General features: G+C 39.9%; 10 protein-coding genes across 10 annotated transcripts; 6 read left to right on the top strand and 4 right to left on the bottom strand.

The window, feature by feature from the left end:
* Window positions 1-1,765: 1,765 nt before the first annotated feature.
* On the top strand, window positions 1,766-2,170 carry ATC70_001465 (uncharacterized protein; the record flags this gene model as incomplete). The annotated part of the gene is made up of 1 exon (XM_064820860.1): window positions 1,766-2,170. The coding sequence occupies one exon, from the start codon at window positions 1,766-1,768 to the stop codon at window positions 2,168-2,170; it is 405 nt and encodes a 134-aa protein (XP_064684780.1).
* Window positions 2,171-2,444: 274 nt separating this feature from the next.
* ATC70_001464 (uncharacterized protein) lies at window positions 2,445-2,782 on the top strand (the record flags this gene model as incomplete). Its single annotated transcript, XM_064820859.1, has 2 exons — window positions 2,445-2,663; window positions 2,717-2,782. 2 exons carry the CDS (start codon window positions 2,445-2,447, stop codon window positions 2,780-2,782), a joined length of 285 nt encoding a protein of 94 aa, XP_064684779.1.
* A 3,704-nt stretch (window positions 2,783-6,486) lies between these two features.
* Window positions 6,487-7,559, top strand: ATC70_001463 (uncharacterized protein; the record flags this gene model as incomplete). The annotated part of the gene is made up of 3 exons (XM_064820858.1): window positions 6,487-6,891; window positions 6,956-7,277; window positions 7,339-7,559. The coding sequence occupies 3 exons, from the start codon at window positions 6,487-6,489 to the stop codon at window positions 7,557-7,559; spliced, it is 948 nt and encodes a 315-aa protein (XP_064684778.1).
* Window positions 7,560-7,752: 193 nt separating this feature from the next.
* Window positions 7,753-9,438, top strand: ATC70_001462 (uncharacterized protein; the record flags this gene model as incomplete). The annotated part of the gene is made up of 6 exons (XM_064820857.1): window positions 7,753-7,825; window positions 7,881-7,952; window positions 8,112-8,578; window positions 8,632-8,839; window positions 8,920-9,004; window positions 9,081-9,438. 6 exons carry the CDS (start codon window positions 7,753-7,755, stop codon window positions 9,436-9,438), a joined length of 1,263 nt encoding a protein of 420 aa, XP_064684777.1.
* An 849-nt stretch (window positions 9,439-10,287) lies between these two features.
* On the top strand, window positions 10,288-12,008 carry ATC70_001461 (uncharacterized protein; the record flags this gene model as incomplete). The annotated part of the gene is made up of 3 exons (XM_064820856.1): window positions 10,288-10,484; window positions 10,542-10,820; window positions 10,895-12,008. 3 exons carry the CDS (start codon window positions 10,288-10,290, stop codon window positions 12,006-12,008), a joined length of 1,590 nt encoding a protein of 529 aa, XP_064684776.1.
* Window positions 12,009-13,001: 993 nt separating this feature from the next.
* MPE1 lies at window positions 13,002-14,147 on the bottom strand (the record flags this gene model as incomplete). The annotated part of the gene is made up of 2 exons (XM_064820855.1): window positions 13,002-13,910; window positions 13,986-14,147. The coding sequence occupies 2 exons, from the start codon at window positions 14,145-14,147 to the stop codon at window positions 13,002-13,004; spliced, it is 1,071 nt and encodes a 356-aa protein (XP_064684775.1).
* A 1,049-nt stretch (window positions 14,148-15,196) lies between these two features.
* On the bottom strand, window positions 15,197-16,267 carry UTR4 (enolase-phosphatase E1; the record flags this gene model as incomplete). Its single annotated transcript, XM_064820854.1, has 1 exon — window positions 15,197-16,267. The coding sequence occupies one exon, from the start codon at window positions 16,265-16,267 to the stop codon at window positions 15,197-15,199; it is 1,071 nt and encodes a 356-aa protein (XP_064684774.1).
* Window positions 16,268-16,770: 503 nt separating this feature from the next.
* ATC70_001458 (uncharacterized protein) lies at window positions 16,771-17,715 on the top strand (the record flags this gene model as incomplete). The annotated part of the gene is made up of 4 exons (XM_064820853.1): window positions 16,771-16,982; window positions 17,036-17,470; window positions 17,523-17,591; window positions 17,649-17,715. The coding sequence occupies 4 exons, from the start codon at window positions 16,771-16,773 to the stop codon at window positions 17,713-17,715; spliced, it is 783 nt and encodes a 260-aa protein (XP_064684773.1).
* A 53-nt stretch (window positions 17,716-17,768) lies between these two features.
* On the bottom strand, window positions 17,769-19,024 carry ATC70_001457 (uncharacterized protein; the record flags this gene model as incomplete). The annotated part of the gene is made up of 3 exons (XM_064820852.1): window positions 17,769-17,854; window positions 17,912-18,492; window positions 18,552-19,024. 3 exons carry the CDS (start codon window positions 19,022-19,024, stop codon window positions 17,769-17,771), a joined length of 1,140 nt encoding a protein of 379 aa, XP_064684772.1.
* A 138-nt stretch (window positions 19,025-19,162) lies between these two features.
* ATC70_001456 (uncharacterized protein) lies at window positions 19,163-20,573 on the bottom strand (the record flags this gene model as incomplete). Its single annotated transcript, XM_064820851.1, has 2 exons — window positions 19,163-20,366; window positions 20,416-20,573. 2 exons carry the CDS (start codon window positions 20,571-20,573, stop codon window positions 19,163-19,165), a joined length of 1,362 nt encoding a protein of 453 aa, XP_064684771.1.
* Window positions 20,574-21,199: the final 626 nt, after the last annotated feature.

The following is a 21,199-nucleotide window of genomic DNA, read 5'->3' as shown; positions in this document are numbered from 1 at the left end:
TCATGAGCTCCCAAGAGCATCAATTACCATCAATAATAGCATGGCATTGATTTTGCCAGCCAGAACTTTTTTATGCGTCAGTCTATTTTTTTCTTCTCGAAATGGCAGATTTTGATCAAAAATCGATGATTTTGCATGATACCTTTTTTTGGCCATACTTCGATAAACACTCAACGGATTTGCATAAGACATAAATAATTCAATAGCTCTACGTTATATCTATTATACTGTGAGGGTGCCAAGTACCAGATGCATCTTCCCTTTATAAATTCGCTCAAAATCTTATATTTTATGAGCTATAACAAGCAGAGGATTTTCAAAAGTCAAAAGTAAATCTATACAAACCATACCATCGTATAGAGAATTGAAAAAGAAACAAACGTTACTAAGCTTTAGGCTCAAGTTGACTTAATAAAATTCAGCGGTGGTACAGCTCTTAGAAAATTGACCATTTTCTATATTTTTCCTCAGTACTCATCCATTATTACCCCACATAAAACAGGCCCTAGTCAATCAAAGTGCCCTCTACAACTTTTACTACACATACATTTCACATCATCACCAAACTCCTAAAATAATACATTTTATTCTGCCGTCACATAGTAAAAAGTTAATTACAAGAGTGCCCGTAGGGAAATCAGCCATTACTGTCAGCATGGCAGAAGCCTAACAATATTCTTGGAAAATAAAGCATTTACGTAATCCTTTTCTCTTCATATTCACAAGTTTTACCCAACAATCCAAATGCCTCGAAGTTTGAGAAGTCGTTTAAACCGCTCTGATTCTTTGGATACTCCAGTTGAGCTATATACTGTAAATTTTGTCTTTCACAACTTTGCTGAAACTGCAAATCCTGTTGTTCCTGAACCTATTGAAGGTAAGATTCCAGTAACAACTTCCCCAACGTACATGAGTCCAATTTTGGAATTAGGAGCTACCATCAACGAGAATATAGTAAGGTGTAATTGGTGTGGCCGCACTGGACACCAAAGGCGTTTGCATAAGGATTGTGGAATGAGGATACTTCGAAATACTTCTGACAGGAGAGCAACTTGCCCATGGTGCCATAGAGAAGGACATACACGCAGAAACCATCTTGACTGTGCGCTAAATCCAATCAATCAGCCATCTAAGCAACCGTCTCCAACACCAATTGTACAAGGCTTTCCAAATGCCTCTCAATCTGAGGCCACAGCTGAAACTCTGGACCCCAATGTCATCGTAACAGCAGTTGTATGTCCCTTTTGTGGAATAGAAGGACACCAACGCCGATCTCATTATAATTGTGCCGAAAATCCTCTACGTACAGGTGCAATAGATTCTTTTTTGATGGTGCGAAACCCTGAAGCACCTGAGGCTAACCGAAATGATTTGGGAGGCATGAATGCTTTGTGCTCAAAATGTGGAGCCTACATGTGGATTGATGAAAGAAAGCAAAGAACAACAAGAGCTTCTCCAACGTTTCAAATCTGCTGTCAAGATGGCCAGGCAATCTTGAAGCCAGTACACCATTTTCCAGAGCTTATTGTCAATCTTTTGAGTGGCAATGACGATGTTAGCAAAGAGTTCAAATCGAATATTAGAACGTACAATTCTGCTCTCAGCTTTACCTCCATGAATGCAACTTTAGATCAATCAGTTGCGAATAATCAAAATGGTGCCTACGCATTCCGTATTCACGGTAGCGTCTATCATCTCATGAGCTCTGCACTTATGCCAGCAAATGATACACGCCCAAAATTTGCTCAAATATATATATATATATATGTTCGATGGGGAAAATGAGCTCCAAAACCGACTGAATGTTGCTGGAAACCCCAACGTTGAGAGAACCACTATGCGTCTCCTCCAAAATATGATGCACGAAGTCAATCCTTTTGTTGACTTATTTAAAACCATGGAGGAGCTATCAGTTGAGCAACCTGGAGGAATTCAGAATATACGAATGATATTTCGTTCAGAGGATTCTCCTGATCCAAGAAGGTACAATAGACCTAGAGTTCCAGAAATTGGTATACTATTGTTTGATGGCGACGATGAAAGCAGCAACGAACAGCCAAAGAATCGTGATATCGTCTTAAGATTGAAAGGTTCTGGTGATAACCTAACAAGGATTAATGAAACCAATCAATTCTTTGATCCTCTTCAATACGTTTTGATTGATGACTGATCGTACAATTTCCAGGCATAGTGGAAGAATCACTATTGATAATCGTTGGGTCGTGCCTCATAATCTTTATTTGGTTGCTAAATACAACGCACACATCAACGTGGAGATTTGCAGCCAGGTCAACTCGGTCAAATATATATACAAATATGTATACAAGGGCCATGACAGAGCACAGGTACACGTGGGTTCATCTGCTCAAGATGATCATCAGGATGAGATCAAAAAGCTTCTTGATGCAAGATATGTCTCGGCATCTGAAGCCTGTTGGAGAATCATGTCTTTCCCTATGCATAAGGAATACCCCTCTACACAGCGCCTGGATATCCATTTGGAGAACGATAGTAGGGTGTACTTTAACGAGAACGAAAGTTCTGACCAGGTCTTGAGTCGCACACTTCCAGAAACAACCCTGACAGCTTGGTTCAAGTACAATCTCGAAAATCCTGAAGACAACGAAGCTAAGCAAACTTTGTATCCGGACTTCTGTGAAAAAGTACGTTTTTCATAAACAACAGAACCCAAGAGTTTGGAGACCTAGACGTTCAGGTTTTGGTGGAGCCATTGGCAGAGTCTACCCTGTATCTCCAAAAGATATTGAAAAGTATCATTTAAGAATTCTGCTGTATCGAATTCCAGGAGCAACATCCTTTACCTACTGGGAAAACCTTCATCATCAATGCTTTGTTAGATGCCGTTCGCAAACAAAATCATATTGCAATTGCAGTTGCTTCAACAGGAACGGCGGCTCTGCTGCTGAAAGGAGGTCGAACTGCCCACACTACCTTTAAAATCCCCATCGACACCTCATCTACAACAATGTGTGATTTTACACCATCCTCTGAAATAGCTCAATTCTACCAACTTGCTGGATTTGCTAGCTGTTGTGTTTCCAAACATCAGCAATAGCTCAACGATTGACCAATATTTTGCGAAGCGTGTTATATTGACCCCAAAGAATCAAGATGTCTCAGTCATAAACAATCTGCTACTTGACAACTTGCCGGGAAGAAAGTTCACTTATTACAGCTATGATCAAGTCTGTGATCCTCAATTTCGAATGCAGGTGCCTTTCGGGCTTCTCAACTCCATAGAATATGGCTCTCTGCCTCCACATGAATTGGTTTTGAGAGTTGGGTCTCCAATAATGATCTTGAGAAACTTAGAACCTTCAGCTGGATTATGCAATGGAACCAGGCTAATCGTGAAATCTTTGGGTGTTGGAATAATTGAAACCACCATTGCCACAGGGCCAAAAGCAGGTGACGTTGTGTATATCCCAAGGATCAAGTTTATTACAGAAGCCAACGGAAGAATTTCCTTCGACTTCAGTCGCACCCAGTTTCCTGTGAGATTGGCCTTTGCCATGACTATAAACAAATCGCAGGGCCAAACATTATCTAACGTTGGATTATATCTTCCCTCTCACGTCTTCTCACATGGTCAGCTGTACGTCGCAATGTCAAGGGTCAGTAAGCCATCATCGATAAGAATCATGGTTGATCCTGACATTTCTGTACTGGAAAACCTACCTGGCCACTATACACACAATATAGTATACTCTGAGGTCTTTCAATAAAGCTTTTATATATTTATATCTCAAATTACACCCATTTTTTATTGCCAGGCCATTAGTCTCATCATTTCTCAACAGATATAAAGCTTTGTTTAATGGTGCAACTAGTTCATATAATAATTTTAAAACTTTTACTAGTGGCATCAATTCAAAATTAACTATTTTCCAAAATCTCCCTTTTCTCAACAACTATGCTACCTACGCAAATTTCAGTTGCACCATCGTTTAGAGCGCAAAAAACTGGTATAGGAACATGCTAGTCTCAAGGCTCTAGCATCAATATTTAGAAAATCGATTTTCGATCGTCCAAAAGTTGAAAACCTCAAAATCAAAAAACATTTTGTACATCCAGGTCTTCATAGGTAAAAAAAATTAGAGTCTCATCAAACTTAAATATGTTGTAGAATAATAATATTGGAGCAACTTCCAAGTGGGAACATTATATCGGAAATGCTTACTTCTTGAAATAATCGACATTGGAGATGCTATTTTTAAGCGGGGGGAATATGCATGCATTAAATTGCTAATCTTATTATTCTTGAATAAAGTAAGCTACAGCTACCTAACCTTAAAAGCAAGATTTTCCATCATGTCAAGTATCTATTGATAACTTAAAACCAGCAGGTTAATATGGCCCTTTTCGTACGCTCCGGTTTTTAAAGTGCTTGGCCAAATTCGTACTTGTGTGGTGTACATATGCGGAAAGTCAACGGAGCTTCAATTTCTATTGTTCTGAATGATGATCTATGGGATTCCTAAATCTATCGACCTTAAAATTACGCGTTTACTGATAGTAACCATTCCTTCAAGCTTATATAAAACTTGTAGAGAATTCAAAGGAAAATACAATGGTGTTTGTTTCAAGTCTCTGTTGTACATTGTTCACCTGATAATTGGTACGATTGTTTCTGCCATTTTTTGACTGTTTTCAAAAGATTAATCAGTATCTGTCATCAAAGCATTTTGTAAAGCATTACTAAATATTGTAGACCAAACGATTTCCTATCGAATGAGCTATTGCTTGAAGCTCTTGCATAACTCTATCATGAAATATTGAAAATCTTGTCCTGACCAAAAAAAGGTCATCGGATTTTTTGCTTGCTATCACAGGCAGATTTTGAACAAAAATTGATGATTTTGCATGATACCCTTTTTTGGCCGTATTTCGACAAATACTTATTGGATTTGTATAAAACTAAAGCAGTTCGATAGCTTTAAATCAAATCGAACATGTTGTGTGGTTTTGACGTACCAAATATATCTTCCCTTTATGAATTTATTCAAAATCGTATTCATTATAGGGCTCTTCTTTTATATCAAATGTTCTAGCAAAGTCTCACACCAGGGGTCCTAGGCTATTATTCTTAGGTCCTTTGGTTAATCATCATGCTGGAAACCTTAGCATAATGAAGAGTATATAAATGTATTCTCTGGATGCATTCTCAATAAAGTGTAATTCTTTGGCAGATTCAATTTTACATCGTATTTTGACATAATACTTCTCGCCCAAATCAAGCTTAGTTTCCTTGCTCATGTTCCTGTTATGTAATTACAACTATCACACAGTGGTACATACATCATTTCTCGACATCTAGATCGCTCGTATCAAAATTCATTGCATCATGGGCTGGCATTTTATTTAGAAACGTGCTCTTTCACTAGCCCGATTCCAAACAGTTATACATTGGTGATGAAGCAATTTTTATAGAGCACACATATGTTCTGATTGATTTTTGGGCGGGAAGGGCTTGCTCGAAGCAGTGTAACGTTTCTGTAGATATCACCTGTGATGATTCAGGGTTCCGGTGCAAATTCATTTCAGGCAATCTGATGTTTAGGTGATCAACTAGTATAGAAGATGACTAATCAGTCTCAATTTGGTTTATATAAAAGCTTTAAAAGTGAAAAGCACCTGTATCATTGATGTCTATTTCTGCGCATAACTTTGTACCAAGCTCTAGAATATGCAGAGCACGCTGATATCACGGCAGGTATCCTCAAAATAGGGTACACTTTCGGTATTAATTGAATAACGCAATTATAATGCATTGCATTTCATTTCGTTGAGAGAAAACACCTACTCTGCACATGCGCGCACGCAGCCTATTAATAACAAATTTCGATCAATTTGTGTAATGATATTAATACAAATTGGACGGCAGTGGTTACATATATACAAGGATCTTATGTGAATTTGAAACTGGTGATTTTCCCGTCTGTGAACCCTTATTTTGGAGACGGGATAGCGGGAGGCTCTTAGAAACAGAAGCTTCTGATATGCATGATCCTACAAATCTAAAGTGCTATCGGTATGGTTCTGGTATGTCTCAGCATATGCTCAATACAGTGTTTGCATTAGTTTTTTTTTTTTTGAAATGTCAAGAAGCCAGTATGAATACAATTGCACATATATATACAGCCAGTAGGATTTACCCGAGTGGTTAAAAAGGTGGAAAAGCAATTTGCAGATTGTGTACAAAGCTAAATAGAATGGCATTACAGTACTACTTACACACGCCATGCAGGCATCATTTATTTCATTATTCATTGATTAAAATGATGGGAATTGATGTCGATAACTCTGGCCGATTCCCGAGTGGTTCAGATCATTATTGAATGACACCGACACAGTAATAGATCACTACATGTAATGCCTATTACTTTGTGCAAGGTTACTCTTGGTGAGATGTTATATATAAAGGGTCCTTTTTTGAACCCTTTTTCGATCATTCAAACAACCAAGATGGTCTCTTCCAAATTAACTATCCTCTCTGCCCTGAGCTTACTGTCTACTGCTGCCGTTGTTGTCGAGGGATGGACGTTGGCATCCACCTCCCAAGGAGCCTCATTCTTTGATGCTTTCACCTTCTTTACTAATAGCGATCCAACTCACGGATTTGTGCAATATGTTGACAAGGCTACAGCTACTAATAAGGGGCTAATCTACACCCAAAACAATCAGACCATCATCAAGACCGATAATACCACGACCACAACTTCTGGAAGACAGTCTGTTCGCTTGGTTTCAACTGCCTCCTATAACACAGGCCTCTTCATTCTTGATTTAGAACATATGCCAACTGGCTGTGGTACCTGGCCAGCTTTCTGGATGGTTGGACCCAATTGGCCAAACAGTGGCGAGATTGATGTGAGACACTCATAATGCTTAATTTTGATTGTTGTGTCATAGGACTAATTGGGTGTTGTCTTAGATCATCGAAGGCGTCAATAAGCAAGCTCAAAATCAAGCTACATTGCACACATCCGCAGGCTGTACAATGGAAGGTGTAAACCGTTCTCAATCATCCACTGTATTGGCCAACAATTGTGATGTCAATGCAACTGGCCAAGGCGGCAATGTTGGTTGTGGTGTCTCGTCTCCAGATACGCAAACCTATGGCGCCGGATTCAACAGTAACAAAGGCGGCGTCTACGCTACTCAATGGTTGAACGATGGCATCTACATCTGGTTCTTCCCTCGCAATTCTATTCCATCTGATATCAAATCAAACGCACCCAACCCAAATAATTGGGGTATAGTAACTCATGCAACAATGTGAAATCAACATGAATCTGACTAAACTTCTTCTCTTAGGAACTCCTATGGCAGCCTTCCCCTTTGTCAGCGGCAAGTGCACACCAAACAAATTCGCTAATCTTCAGATTGTCATCAATTTAACCTTTTGCGGCGACTGGGCTGGCTCTGTCTACTCCTCATCTGGCTGTCCATCTGACTGTAATACCTATGTTGGTCAAACGCCAAGTGCTTTTACAGAAGCTTATTGGCGAATCAACTCACTTAAAGTCTATCATTAATCGACTACTGAAACAATATTCATGCCGGAATTTATAAATGCATATTTTCCAGCATGAATTTTCTTGGTTTAAAGACCCCTTCAATAAATGCGATTCGCTTTTTCCTCTTTTTTTTTTTTTTTTTTTTTTTTTTTCTCCTTCATACTTTCTTTCCTCACGTAGCATTAAGCAAAAGCTCGCAATTCGCACCATCATGGCAAGCACTAATAGCACAAGTCAACATCATTCACCACCATGCTCGCCACATACACAATGCAATATCCCTAGTATGTGATGGAAAACTCAAAACAGATGTGGATGTGTAATAATGTTCAAATTTAGTTGGCCCCACTGATAAAGCCAAACGATGTAGAGACTCAGATGAGGATTCCAAAGAAACTTGTCTGAAATTTGGTAAGGATCACGCTTGATCGAGTGCGTCATGTATATGCTGGCACACATATACACATCGATTTCTCTGCTTTTCTTTCTTCTATGGAAAAGAAAAAGAAAAAAATAGTGACCACTTATAGTGGACTGACCTGACGTAAACTCATCCTATCCTTATTATAGAACAACTGACCTGCGAATCACTACCACATTCGCCACCACAGACACCATTGGGATCAGTTTCCAAGAGCAAAGATGACATCTGTGAACTATCGACCCACGTTGATTTATCAGACAAGCAAGAGAATCTACAAGACATTGAACGAAAACCAAAAAGGCGATCATCCGTAGAATTAAACCTTAAAAACTTCACCTTGATTCGAACACTGGGGACAGGCTCATTTGGTAGAGTGCACCTAGCAAAGTCAAACATGAACCAACGGTTTTATGCAATCAAGGTCTTGCGAAAAACGGATATTGTCAAATTGAAGCAAGTCGAGCACACCAAGAACGAAAGAGCCATCTTGTCAGCCGTCAAATACACATTTATTGTCAATTTATGGGGAACCTTTCAAGATGACGCCAATCTATACATGGTCATGGATTACGTACCGGGTGGCGAGTTGTTCACATTCATGAGAAAGAGCATTGTATGTACAAGTGGACTGATTTTGAATCGATTGTTAATGAGACCATTTTACAGAGATTGCAAGAAGATGTTGCCAAGTTCTACGGGGCAGAAGTTTTACTGACAATAGCTTATCTTCATTCGCAAGACGTAATTTATCGGGACCTGAAGCCAGAGAACATACTGCTGGATTCTGAGGGCCACATCAAGATCACTGACTTTGGTTTCGCAAAGGTAGTGCCTGACATTACATGGACATTGTGTGGTACTCCTGATTATTTAGGTAAAGGATCTCGCTCTTTTTTCTTTTATCTGGTGAGAAAAATGTTCATTAACATGCTGTGCATACATTTATATATATAGCACCCGAAATTATTCAATCCAAGGGCTACGGAAAGCCTGTTGATTATTGGGCATTAGGCGTGTTGATATTTGAAATGTTGTCTGGGTAACTACAGTATAAATTTTAGACTATTCATCAAATAACACTAACATGATTTCAACATCTTCCCACTTTTTCCCAGTGTCGCACCATTCTACGACGATAATCAATTTAAATTATATGAAAAAATCGTAGCTTGCAAACCAGTTTATCCGAAATACTTTAGCGAACAAGTGATTGACCTTTTAAAACACCTGCTAACTCCGGATCTCAGTAGCCGCTATGGTAACCTGAAAAATGGTTGCCAGGATGTGATCCAACACCCCTGGTTCCAGTCCATCGACTTTGACAAACTGGCACAACGTCAAGTCAAGGCTCCATATATTCCAAATGTCAAAGGCGAAGACGATACAAGCAATTTTGATATGTACGATGAAGAATCGACTCCTTACGGACTACCTGAACCCGATCCATATCGCAAGTACTTTACTGAGTTCTAAGCTAAATGTCGTATAGGGACAAATTCTACATGCCATTTTTGTTGTTTCCTGCCTTCTTCTTTGTAGTCAAGTCCCATCCATCATCTGCAATTTCTATATACTCTTTGAACGTTATCATCATTATGATCCCAATGTAAATTTTATTTTATTTTTCTTTTTTTGGATAATCCGAACCACATCTAGGGCCCCTTTTTTTTTTATTTGATTAACATGAATCATATAGAATAAAAGCCATTATATGATGTATTAGAAAATTACATCTTAAACAACAAATGAAAAATATAGAAATGGGTCCAATGACATCAACTATGATATAAAAGGAAATGAATGTGGGTTAAGTACGTCCAGAAATCCGCTTTGACTAACGAATCAGTCTTTGAAGTTACCCAATATAGACTAGTAAATAAAAAAATAGCTTAGATCCAGAAAAAATGACCATTACAGCATCTCATACGCAAGCGGTTAATTGGGGAGTCGTACAAAAGCTTATGCTGTGATCCCTTTCCATATCTTTTGACGTTTATTATGGAAAGCGTATCACCATGACAACCTCAAAAGGTCATCTCCATGAGGAACACATTCAGCATGTAAGAGCTGCAGATCTACCACATTTTGCAATCTTGCAGAAAACCGAAATTGAAAAAGTTTTTCTAAAATGAAACAGGCTAGCAGGCCTTATGTCTCATCAGTTTTTTTTTTTTTTTTTTTTTTTTTTTACGAAAACGTTGTGGTTACCAACCATCTTAAGGCGGTGTTTCATTGATTTAGATGCCAATGTATATAAATAAGGGTCCTTTGATCATCTCGATCTCATTACAAAACACTTTTTTCTTTTACTTTCATATTATTATGGATTCTCGTGATTTGAATTTACCAAAGTACATGGTATACTGTGGCTTGATCGCAGGTATCGGTGCTTTCTCTAACGGTTGGACTATTGGTTCTCCCAATGTTCCCGGTGATATCACCCACAACTGTCCTACTGGCAGTGCTCACACTGTGAATCCTGCTTTTCCTGATTGTTTGCCCATGGATACTGCTCTATGGTAATATTAGATGCTTGGAGAAAATCACACGTTGTATACTAACTCTACAGCGCTTAGGGGTTTCGCCGTATCATCCTTCTGTGTTGGCGGTTTGATTGGTAGTGCTGTTGGTGGTGCTATCCAGACTAGATTGGGTCGTAGATTGACAATTATCGTCAACAATGCTGGTTTTATTTCCGGTGCTATTTTGATCGGCTGCGCTGTTCACACTGCCATGTTCATCATTGGCCGTATTCTCTGTGGTTTATCATGTGGTCTCGGTTCTCTTGTTATTCCCACTTATCTTGGTGAGATCTCCACTCGTAAAGGCAGAGGTTTGATAGGTTTCTTCAACCAGTAAGTTGCATGGATTTAGTGATGTTGATCATCTGAAACATTTTTTTTTCTCACATCCGTCTTTTTGATTTTAGGTTTTTTGTCGTAACCGGTATTCTATTGTCATCCGTCATTGGCTTGCCTACCTCCAATGTTCCACTCTGGCGTCTTAACTATGCTATTGTTGCTATTCCATCCATCTTCCAAATTTTCATGATGGGTACCTGTGTCGAGTCTCCTCGTTATTTGATCTCTGTTGGTCGCATCGAAGATGCTCTCATTTCTCTTCAAAAGCTTCGTGGCTCTGCTGATGTTTCCGAGGAATTCTTTGATATCGTTGCTGGCCAAGTCGGTAGAAAGAAGGCTGTTCGTCTCTTGAAGGAGAACTCCCACGAAAAGAATGTCAAGAATGCCAACAACTCTCTTGACGAAGGCTTTGACAATACTGACAACAACTCTCTTGATCGCAATGCAGGTAGCAACAAGGAAGAATACAATGCCGCTGGTGCTGGTCCTGGTGCTGTTAGTGGTAATGGCGATATCGAAAACGATGACTCTGATGAGCAACGCCCTCCTATGAGCATTATCGAAATTTTCAGAGACCCTGTCATCCGCAAGATTACCTTGATCGTCCTTTTCCATCACACTATCCAACAACTCTCTGGTATGAACGCCGTCATGTACTACTCTACCACCATCTTTGAACAAGCCGTTGACAAGCAAAACGCTCAGTACATGGCCATCTACACGACTGTTGTCAACTTTGGTATGTCTATTGTTGCCATGGCCTTCATTGATCGTTCCGGCCGTCGTTTGTTGCTGATCATGTCTGAAATGGGTACATTTATCTTCTCTGTTCTCCTTGTTGTCGGTTACAGATACAACATTTCGAATCTTCTTGTTGCCTCTGTCTTTGTCTATGTCGCCTCCTTTGCTATTGGTATTGGACCAGTTCCTTGGATGATTACCTCTGAAATGACCCCCATCTATGCTAGTTCCTCTGTCGGTGCTGTTGCCACTGCCATGAACTGGGCCATGAACTTCTTGATCGGTCAAGTCTTCCCTGTTATTTTCGCTGCAATTCAAGGCTGGTCTTTCCTTATCTTTGCCATCATCTGTCTCATTTCTGCCATTGTTACCTTCTTCTTTTTGCCTGAAACCAAGAACAGAGCTATTGAAGACATTGTCGACGGCTTCAGAAAGAAGTAAATTGAATCTTACCTCTTTTGTATTGTAAATTAGTTATCCCCACTCTTTATCTTAATCAGACTTTTTCCCTTTCTCTATAGAAATAATTGATATTTTATATGTAATTCTCTTTTCCTATACAACACGTGTAAATAATTAAAATTCTGAAAATTGAATGTATACTATACATATGAAGCGTATGGGTTTGCAAGCGAATAAGGTTGTCTGAGAGTAACGGTGTGGGGTTTGCATTAAGCTTTTGATCTGAAACCAGCACGATCGCATGTTTCAACGAACGCACTTTGGATCCATAACATGGCAGGGAAACCTATTAATGGATAGGCAAAATGAATGCTATGGACGGGCAGCTGTGTACCTGTATAGAAGGTTCTGCTGAATGCCCTTTCACGACTTACATGCAACGGAATTTCGCTTGATTCGCTTTAAGTAACCTGTTTTTCGATAGACTTTTAACTGTATGAATCACAGCGTACGTCTGGCCATGTGTCACTGCCAATTGCCATTGCAAATAGCACATGAAATCATGCTTGACATGTTACATTTAGCTAATTGGGAAGCTTAAAGTATTGAAAATATAATACATGAATGCTATTATTGTTTGGACAAAGAAAGAAAAAGGAGCAATAAAAAGAGTTCCTGACAGATTTATATAGATTGCTCAGATGCAGGTGCAGGTACGTCATCCATGTACATGAGAGCAAGAAACTGTGGCATGTACACCACTAGCAGCATACAGTCGTTGTATTGGTACTCACGACTATGAACGCATGATACGAGAACATTATGGGGGCGCAAGAGCTAAGCGCGCTACCATAAGTACAGCTTTCAGTGCTTGCCTTGGCGTGCTCATGCTTTGACGAAGTATGCAAAATGCAAAGGTTTGAACAGAATATCAACTGTGTAATTGTATTGAGGTAACTAGAGATTTATGTTTATTAAATGTATGTAGAGATGAAAGGATGATGAAATGAAGAGTGGGTAAATTAAAAGAAATTAGAAATCGGCATCCAAAGAGAAGCTACGATCCTCCTTGGTAGACATGACACCAGCACGTTGATAGTCAGAGACACGCTTCTCAAAAAAGTTGGTCTTGCCTTGAAGAGAGATCAATTCCATAAAATCGAAAGGGTTATTAACATTGTAATGCTTGGGGAAACCAAGCGATACCAAGAGACGATCGGCCACAAATCTAACATATTGACACATCAACTTGTCATTCATGCCAATCAGACGAACAGGGAGAGAATCATTAAAGTAAGACTCCTCGATTTCAACGGCTTCGGTGATGATTTGCAGAACGGTTTCATGAGAGGGCTGATTGACCAAATGGTGGAACAAGAGGCAGCCAAAATCAGCATGGAGACCTTCGTCACGAGTAATAAATTCATTGGAAAGTGTCAAGCCAGGCATCAACCCACGCTTTTTGAGCCAAAAGATGGAAGCAAAGGAACCAGAAAAGAAGATACCCTCAACAGCAGCAAAAGCAACGATACGGACACCAAAAGGCTGGTTTGACTCATTAGAGATCCACTTGAAAGCCCAATTAGCCTTATCCTTGATGACAGGAATGGTTTCAATAGCGTTGAACAAGAATTCCTTCTCAACGGAATCCTTAATGTAGGTATCGATCAAGAGAGAATACATTTCAGAGTGAATGTTTTCAATCATGATTTGGAAACCGTAGAAACACTTCGCCTCTGCTACCTTGACCTCATCGCAGAAATTCTTCACCAAATTCTCATTGACAATACCATCGGAAGTGGCAAAGAAAGCCAATACTCGAGAGATGAAGAAACGCTCATCATCGTTCAACTTTTCCTCCCAGTCAATCAAATCCTTTGACAAATCAACCTCCTCGACTGTCCAAAAAGAGGCCTCAGCCTTCTTGTAAAACTCCCAAACCTAGTGTCATAGGATATATGTATATATATATATAAGTATCTGTTGCTCACCCGTAACTGACCAAACTCAAATTACCTCGTGGTACTTGACAGGGAAAAGACAAAAACGTCTGGTATTCTCCTTCAAGATGATCTCCTCCCCGGCCTCCAAGTCAACCTTCAATTCTGCCAAACGCTTCAAGATGGTGCTTCTTAGGCCTTGAGCTGCAAGTTCAGATTGGGCATCGAATACGGTCATTTTGTTTGATAAAGATGGGTTTGTTGTAATGATGAAATCTGATAAACGTTTGTTGTTCTTTTTATATGTTTTCTCATTTTGTTTTACGGAACCGAGAATCCGCTGTTTTGAGGAGGAGGTTGGATTCAAGATTGTGTAAAATTATCATGCCATTTGGATGCTTGAGTTGCGCAAGTATCTTTGGGCTATCTAAGGTGTAAAATGATTACACTAATCGCCGCCTGTTAAACTATTACACTGAGACATTGTGTTGTAGATTCATTTCCAGGTTGCCATGACAACCATGATGGCTTGCAAGAAAAGTGCTTTTATGATATAATTTTCAACACTTCTTGCCGTGCACATAAATTAATCCAAGTTGACACTAGTTATTCGTCATTCCGTTTCTTTTATAATGTATTCCTCTCGGTGAGCCTGTTATCAAACACCATCAAAATGAGCAGTGAGTACACTTCTGTTTAGATAATTGAATCGGCAGTCTAATATTAAGGTTTCTGATCATCATCAGAAGCTCTTGACGAAAAATTTTAATACATTGACTGGACGGATAAATATGCGGCGAGGTAAGACTGACCTTGTCCTCCAGCTGCTGAAGCAGCTCAAAGCTGTACCTTCAGGACATAATGACAGATGGGGCAATGGCCATTAGAGTCGAGTCTGTTTAAGCCATCTCCTCGAAAAGATTGTCAAGATCAGCTATACGTATACTCAATCTAGGCTTTGCTCACCAGTCAGCAAGGTGATCAGCCCTTGATTGCATACAAATGTGGTTCATGCAGTGAGTTAAATCGACGAAATGCCAGCTGATTCGAGGAAGACCGCATTCGAGTTCGTTTCAGGATTATCCAACACACAACAAATGACAAACACACCACAGACAGCGATCTCATTGTAGCCTGATCTGTGCCATTTTGCGTAGCTACTGTTGCACAAATGTCGACACGTGTGGTGCCACACACGCACATCTGATTAAGCGAAAGATATGTTTATTTACAAAAGTAAGAATAAAGAGTTGAATGAACATGAGATGAATGTTGCAACGATTTTCCTTAAAAATCAGCATCAAGAGTAAAGCTACGGTCTTCTTTGGCATTCATGACACCAGCACGTTGGTAATCAGACACACGCTTTTCAAAGAAATTAGTCTTGCCCTGCAGTGAGATCAAATCCATGAAATCAAAGGGATTGGAGACGTTGTAATGCTTGGGGAAACCCAGAGAGACCATCAAGCGATCAGCAACAAATTCGACGTATTGACACATCAATTCTTCATTCATACCAATCAATCTGACGGGCAATGCTTCCCTAAAGAAGCTTTGCTCAATCTCGACAGCTTCAGTTAATATTTGAAGGACAGTTTCATGAGGAGGTTGGTTGATCATGTGGTGGAATAAAAGACAGCCAAAATCAGCATGGAGACCTTCATCACGAGTAATAAATTCATTGGAAAGCGTCAAGCCAGGCATCAACCCACGCTTTTTGAGCCAAAAGATGGAAGCAAAGGAACCAGAAAAGAAGATGCCTTCAATAATGGCAAAAGCAACAATACGAACTGCAAAAGGCTGCTTGGATTCGTTGGCAATCCACCTGAAAGCCCAGTCAGCCTTGGTCTTGATTTGAGGGATGGTCTCGATTGCATTGAACAAGAACTCTTTTTCGACAGGATCCTTGATGTATGTGTCAATCAAGAGAGAGTACATTTCAGAATGGATGTTCTCAATCATGATCTGAAAACCATAAAAGCATTTAGCCTCACCAATCTTGACCTCATCACAAAAGTTGGCAACCAGGTTCTCATTGACAATACCATCTGAAGTAGCAAAAAATGCCAACACGCGACCGATGAAATGGCGTTCGTCCTTGTTGAGCTTCTCCTCCCAGTCAAGAACATCTTTTGATAAATCAACCTCTTCAGCGGTCCAAAAGGAAGCTTCGGCTTTCTTGTAGAATTCCCAAATTTCGTGGTACTTGATAGGGAAAAGACAGAAACGACGAGGATTTTCCTTGAGAATGATTTCCTCTCCAGGCTCAATATCTACCTTCATTTCTGTCAAACGCTTCAGGATGGTTTGTCTTAAGCCTTGGGCGGCAAGTTCGGATTGTGCATCGAATACAGTCATTATAGGTTGAAAAGATATAAAAAGTGCGGTGATGGAGATAAAGAATAACAATAGCTGCTATTGTTCATATATGTGCTTTATATACTAGTCGAATTTTTTTTGTTGATAGGTTTCATATGGCAAAATTACGAAACAGACAATCGAGCACTCAAGATAAGCCAATCAGCCTACTGTTAGTAAAATGCACGGATTGAGGAGTTTAGGCACATTGTATTAATCAGTGCCATTCGAGTAGGGTTGCTTCATGTTTCAAAGGCTAAAAAGCATCTTTGCATACCTGATATACTGCACAATCTATCTAAAAGGCTACTTTTACCTCTTTCATTCATTACTGAGGTACAACAGCTTTATGAATAGTTGCATGATTTTTCTTTGGTGTGAGTGACAGATGTTTTTTACCATACATTCAAGCTCAAAGATGAATCAAATCATCGAAATTCAAAAGGAACCCTATTTCTCGTTCTTTTTTTTTTTTTTTTTTTTTTTTTTTTTTTGCTGATAGTATGGCTAAATTGTACATGTCTGAAAACAAGTTTGTGTCTCAATTTACAGTTACGGAAGCAGTTGCTGTCCAGCAGTTGAAAGATGCTTTGCCAGACATCCTGACAGAGGCATTTGGTGCAAGCGATGTACAAGCTTTGTGGGGTGTTCCATTGGACAACGCTTCTGATGATGAACGTATCAAAGTGGTCTTGGTCAAGTTTTTGAGGGCAAGGTAAATTCATGACTACTACCAGCCTGTTTCATATAGACTGACCATGTGTATAGAAATATGGAGATACCAGTGGCCAAAGACATGCTGATTAATACACTGAAATGGAGAAAAGAGTTTTCTGCCGACACTGTTCTTGATGAGCAATTTGATGAAAGCACATATGGTGATAAGGTTGGATTCTTGTACAAGACTGACAAGGAAGGTAGACCTGTTACCTACAACTTTTACGGTGATATCGATCAGAACAAGGTGTTTGGAGATGTCGACAAGTTTATTCGCTGGAGAGTGGCATTGATGGAGAATGGCGTAAAGCAGATTGATTTCATCAACACGGATGCCATGGTCCAAGTTCATGATTACACTGGCGCTTCACTTTGGGGTCGTACAGCAAACACCAAAGAAGCAACGAATAAGTTGATCAAATTGATGCAGGACAACTATCCAGAATTCCTTTCAAACAAAATCTTTGGCATACCAAAATGGGGCAGGTAAGATCAATATCGATTGCCATACAGGCTGTTTCTGATTTGCCGTGTATAGTATGATCTTTAAAGTGCTGCGTCCGTTGCTCCCCGAAGCTACATTGAAGAAATTTGTCATTTGCTCATGGTAAGTCTCTGATTTTATTCGTTGTGGATATATACAAGTTGACCACCATGCTGATAGTGACGAGCTCAAGACCACATTGCTAGACTACATCAACAAGGAAGATCTACCACCTATCTACGCCTAATGCCATTACAGAATAAATTTCTTTTTTTTTTTTATTAATATTACCACTTGAATCTAATATCTTTCTGTGATGAGGAAATCAGTCCTTTGCTTGCCAACAAGCTTTAAGAATTCAGGTGTGCAACTCCACCAATGGTCATCTATGGAGCATCAAGTCAGGTCAGTGTATACAAGACAACATCATACCATCAACTTACCCATACTGTCTGCTGGATCACAGCTACACTTTTCAGCTGCAAGCCATCCCGGTTCACTAGGGCAATTCTTGAAGGGATTATGGAAATAGCCCATATCATAAAAGAAATGCACCTCAGACTTCTTGAGCATTAGAGCGGCAGCAATACTGTGCACTGGAGCATCACCCCATCTCTCATAGAAGAAACCGCCCGCCTTGTCCAGGTAATTGAAATAGTCCAAGTAAGCCTGAGATCTCAAGAATGCCAAGGAGGCAATCTCAAAGTTACTCCAAAAGTGACACAAGTTATACGTGTTCCCTCCATCATTGGTGACCCAACTCATTAAGCTCTCAGAATCATTTGCAGGTATAATATGTTGAGGATATTTTGCCATGAATTGCTTGGTGGTCTCCCATAAGGTGGGGATGGTGTTTTCATATTCGTGCAGTGAGATGGCAAACCCGTATTTTAGATCCTTTTCTCGCATCACTTTGAAAGGATCATAGTCAATGTCACAAGTGAATTTGACATCAGGTTCTACACGCCAATAGTAATCAAATTGTTCCATCAAAGGGTGTCGGAAAAAGAAGCCACTTTGGAATCTATCAACACGTATCAATCAGCAATGCTTCCATAGGATACCATACACAACAGCACATACCGACACATGTGGCGATAGGATTCAAGTCCACCGTAAATCACCTCTGCTGCCTGCATAGCATCTCTTGATTCCTTTGCCTTTTGCTGATCTATCCAATCAGGGTATCCCCACATTTCTTGCGTTAATTCACCATAATAGGTTTTACCAGAAGCCAACCCAGTAGTCCACTCTTTGAATTTATCGTCAAAGGGTTCATTGTTCAAAAAGACCCAGGGATAGTTGAATTTCTTGTTGAACCTGTCTTCCATCATCTGCATCGACTCTCGGAGTCCATTCAGATCTGCATTTCGTGCCAACACCACAAAAGCAGCGTTTTCTCTTGCAGTCTGATTCTTGTCTTGCTGACTCTTGTAGTCGTATTTGTAAGGCGGATATCTGTTTTGACTGTTGTAGTATCCATAATACACCATTAAAAGCACGCAAAATGGCAGCAATATCAGTAAGCCAATTCTGCCATATCTTGCTGTAATCATGTTGTGGGTGTGAAAAACAGAAAAAGAGAAAAAAGAAAGAATAGCTAATTCGAGCTAGGCAAATAATTTATAAATAGGGTCCTTTTATTCTGGTTTAAGGTTCAAAGCAATTAGAAATGGAGTTTCAACCATCCCGTGTTAAAGAGTATACGCAGGTGGCGGCAACTCGGTTGCTGTAGTGCTGGTGGTGCTTTGTGGCCGTTGCTCATCAGCGTAAGACGGCAGGTTCATCATATCGCATTGAACAGCATTATTGGGTATATCGGGTTGCGGATGGCTGGCATGGCTGCTGTTGCTGCTGTCGCTTGTTGTACTGGAATTATCGCTGTGCTGTTCGTATTCTGGTAACACGCCGTGATCCGATGCGGATGCTATTTCCAACACATCATCCACTGTAACTCTGCCACTGACTTCAGAGGCCACTGCTGCTATAGCTGCTCTGGATCCCATCCTCAAACGGCTGATTTCAACATCTAAATTTTCGTTTACCAAGCAGCCATTTGTGCGTAAATAGGCTTCCAATGTAATAATCTGATGATCAATCCATTCAATCACTCTCTGTTCATAGTGGTACTTGGCAGTCGACAGCTGGTTTTCGAATCCGTGCAAGCGTGGGTTCACTTGTGTGCGCAAAGTGTATTCAATCTTGAGTCGATAGCCTCTGTAATTTGTCAAGATGTACACGACATTTGATTCGCCCTTTTGAACGGTGCTAGTGGGTATATTGGGTACATCATCGCAGATATCATGTGCTTCTTGCACCAACTGATAAGATTGTTGAGCTATCTTTTCCGCATTTTTTATAGGATCGGCTATGGTAGAAGAAATGGCAACGGCTGATTTCCCAAAGATACTGCTGCTGTGGTTGTTGTTTTGACTTGCTACAATGGCCTGTCGATCCATAAACGTAGATGCGCCTGGCAGCGACTTCATGGCGGTTTCAATGAGCTCTCTCGCTTGATACAGCTTGGCTTGCGCTTGTGTATATGTCTTTATGTTCTCTTTCATAGTGGGTATATCAGCGGCTAATTGTTGGACATCTCGTTTCAAATGTTGCTCAAATATAAAGGAAGCATCTTCAGCATCAGGAATGATAACTTGATCGTACAGCTGATGCAGTTGGTTGCATAAATTGTCTAGTTTCTGCTTTTCTCCGTTGAGATCATCCATCATAATCTTGGCTTGATCAATCTGGGCCTGTAGCTGTTGTATGGCATTCTCATAGAACTTTACAGATTCAATGATATTACTGAAGGATTTGGTATGGTTGTTCGTCTGCTGACTAAATAAGGTGCGTTTTGATGTGGAGCTAGTGTGGTCCCTCTCCTTTTGATAGTTGACTCTATGAAACAGGTTAATAATGCATCGTCATGAGCCATCCCATCACCTACAATTCTTTCTCGGAAAAGGACTTGAGATGCATCTGCTTTTCCAGCTTCTTTTTCAAGCCTTCATAGTACTTTGAATGGGAGGGCAGGGACTCTCTGACCCATTGCAACTGAGTGATGTCTTTCACCAACTGAATATAGCGTGCTTGTATTTCAGTCATGAGTTGGTGTGTATGTGTGTGAATAATAGACATAAAAAGGGAAAACTACGAAAAATCACTCACAACCCTTTTTATTTTCAACAAGAGGTGTAGCTGATAACCCAATCAGGTTTTCTTTCCCCATTTCCTCCTTTTTGTTCTATTTGATGGTTTATTATAAATAAAACAATTGCGCGAAAAGATGACAAATCAATAAAACACTCTTTTTATTTTCTGTCCAATGTTGCTTACAAAATCACTACTCTGTGCTGTCTTGCTCCTCACTATTCATATTCAGAACGCATTGCTATTTGGAGATGCCGAATTGGTTCTCGATGCATTGGACGTAACGAAGGAGCGTGTACATCATATAATCAATACAATTCCTGCAATTCATCATGACTAAAGGCAGCACTTCCGGGAACAACAAGAAGAATCTATATATAGTGGACATCTTCATATGACCTAAGGTAGCAATATGTAATGGCCATGCATTTTACAAATAAACCATACATGGAATAAAGCAGAGCGAATAAAATTTGTATTGTGTATACATCTACTGCCAATATTCCCCTTTCAATCCTTAAAAGAAGTCTTCTGATTGCACAAGTAGATAGTAAATGGTAAAATTAACCTTTTTTGAATGA

This window comes from Mucor velutinosus (genome assembly GCF_035048745.1).
Source record: "Mucor velutinosus strain NIH1002 chromosome Unknown tig00000041, whole genome shotgun sequence".
NCBI classification, from domain to species: domain Eukaryota; kingdom Fungi; phylum Mucoromycota; class Mucoromycetes; order Mucorales; family Mucoraceae; genus Mucor; species Mucor velutinosus.
The sequence above is the reverse complement of the archived record's forward strand: the minus strand, read 5'-3'. Positions and strand labels throughout refer to the sequence as shown.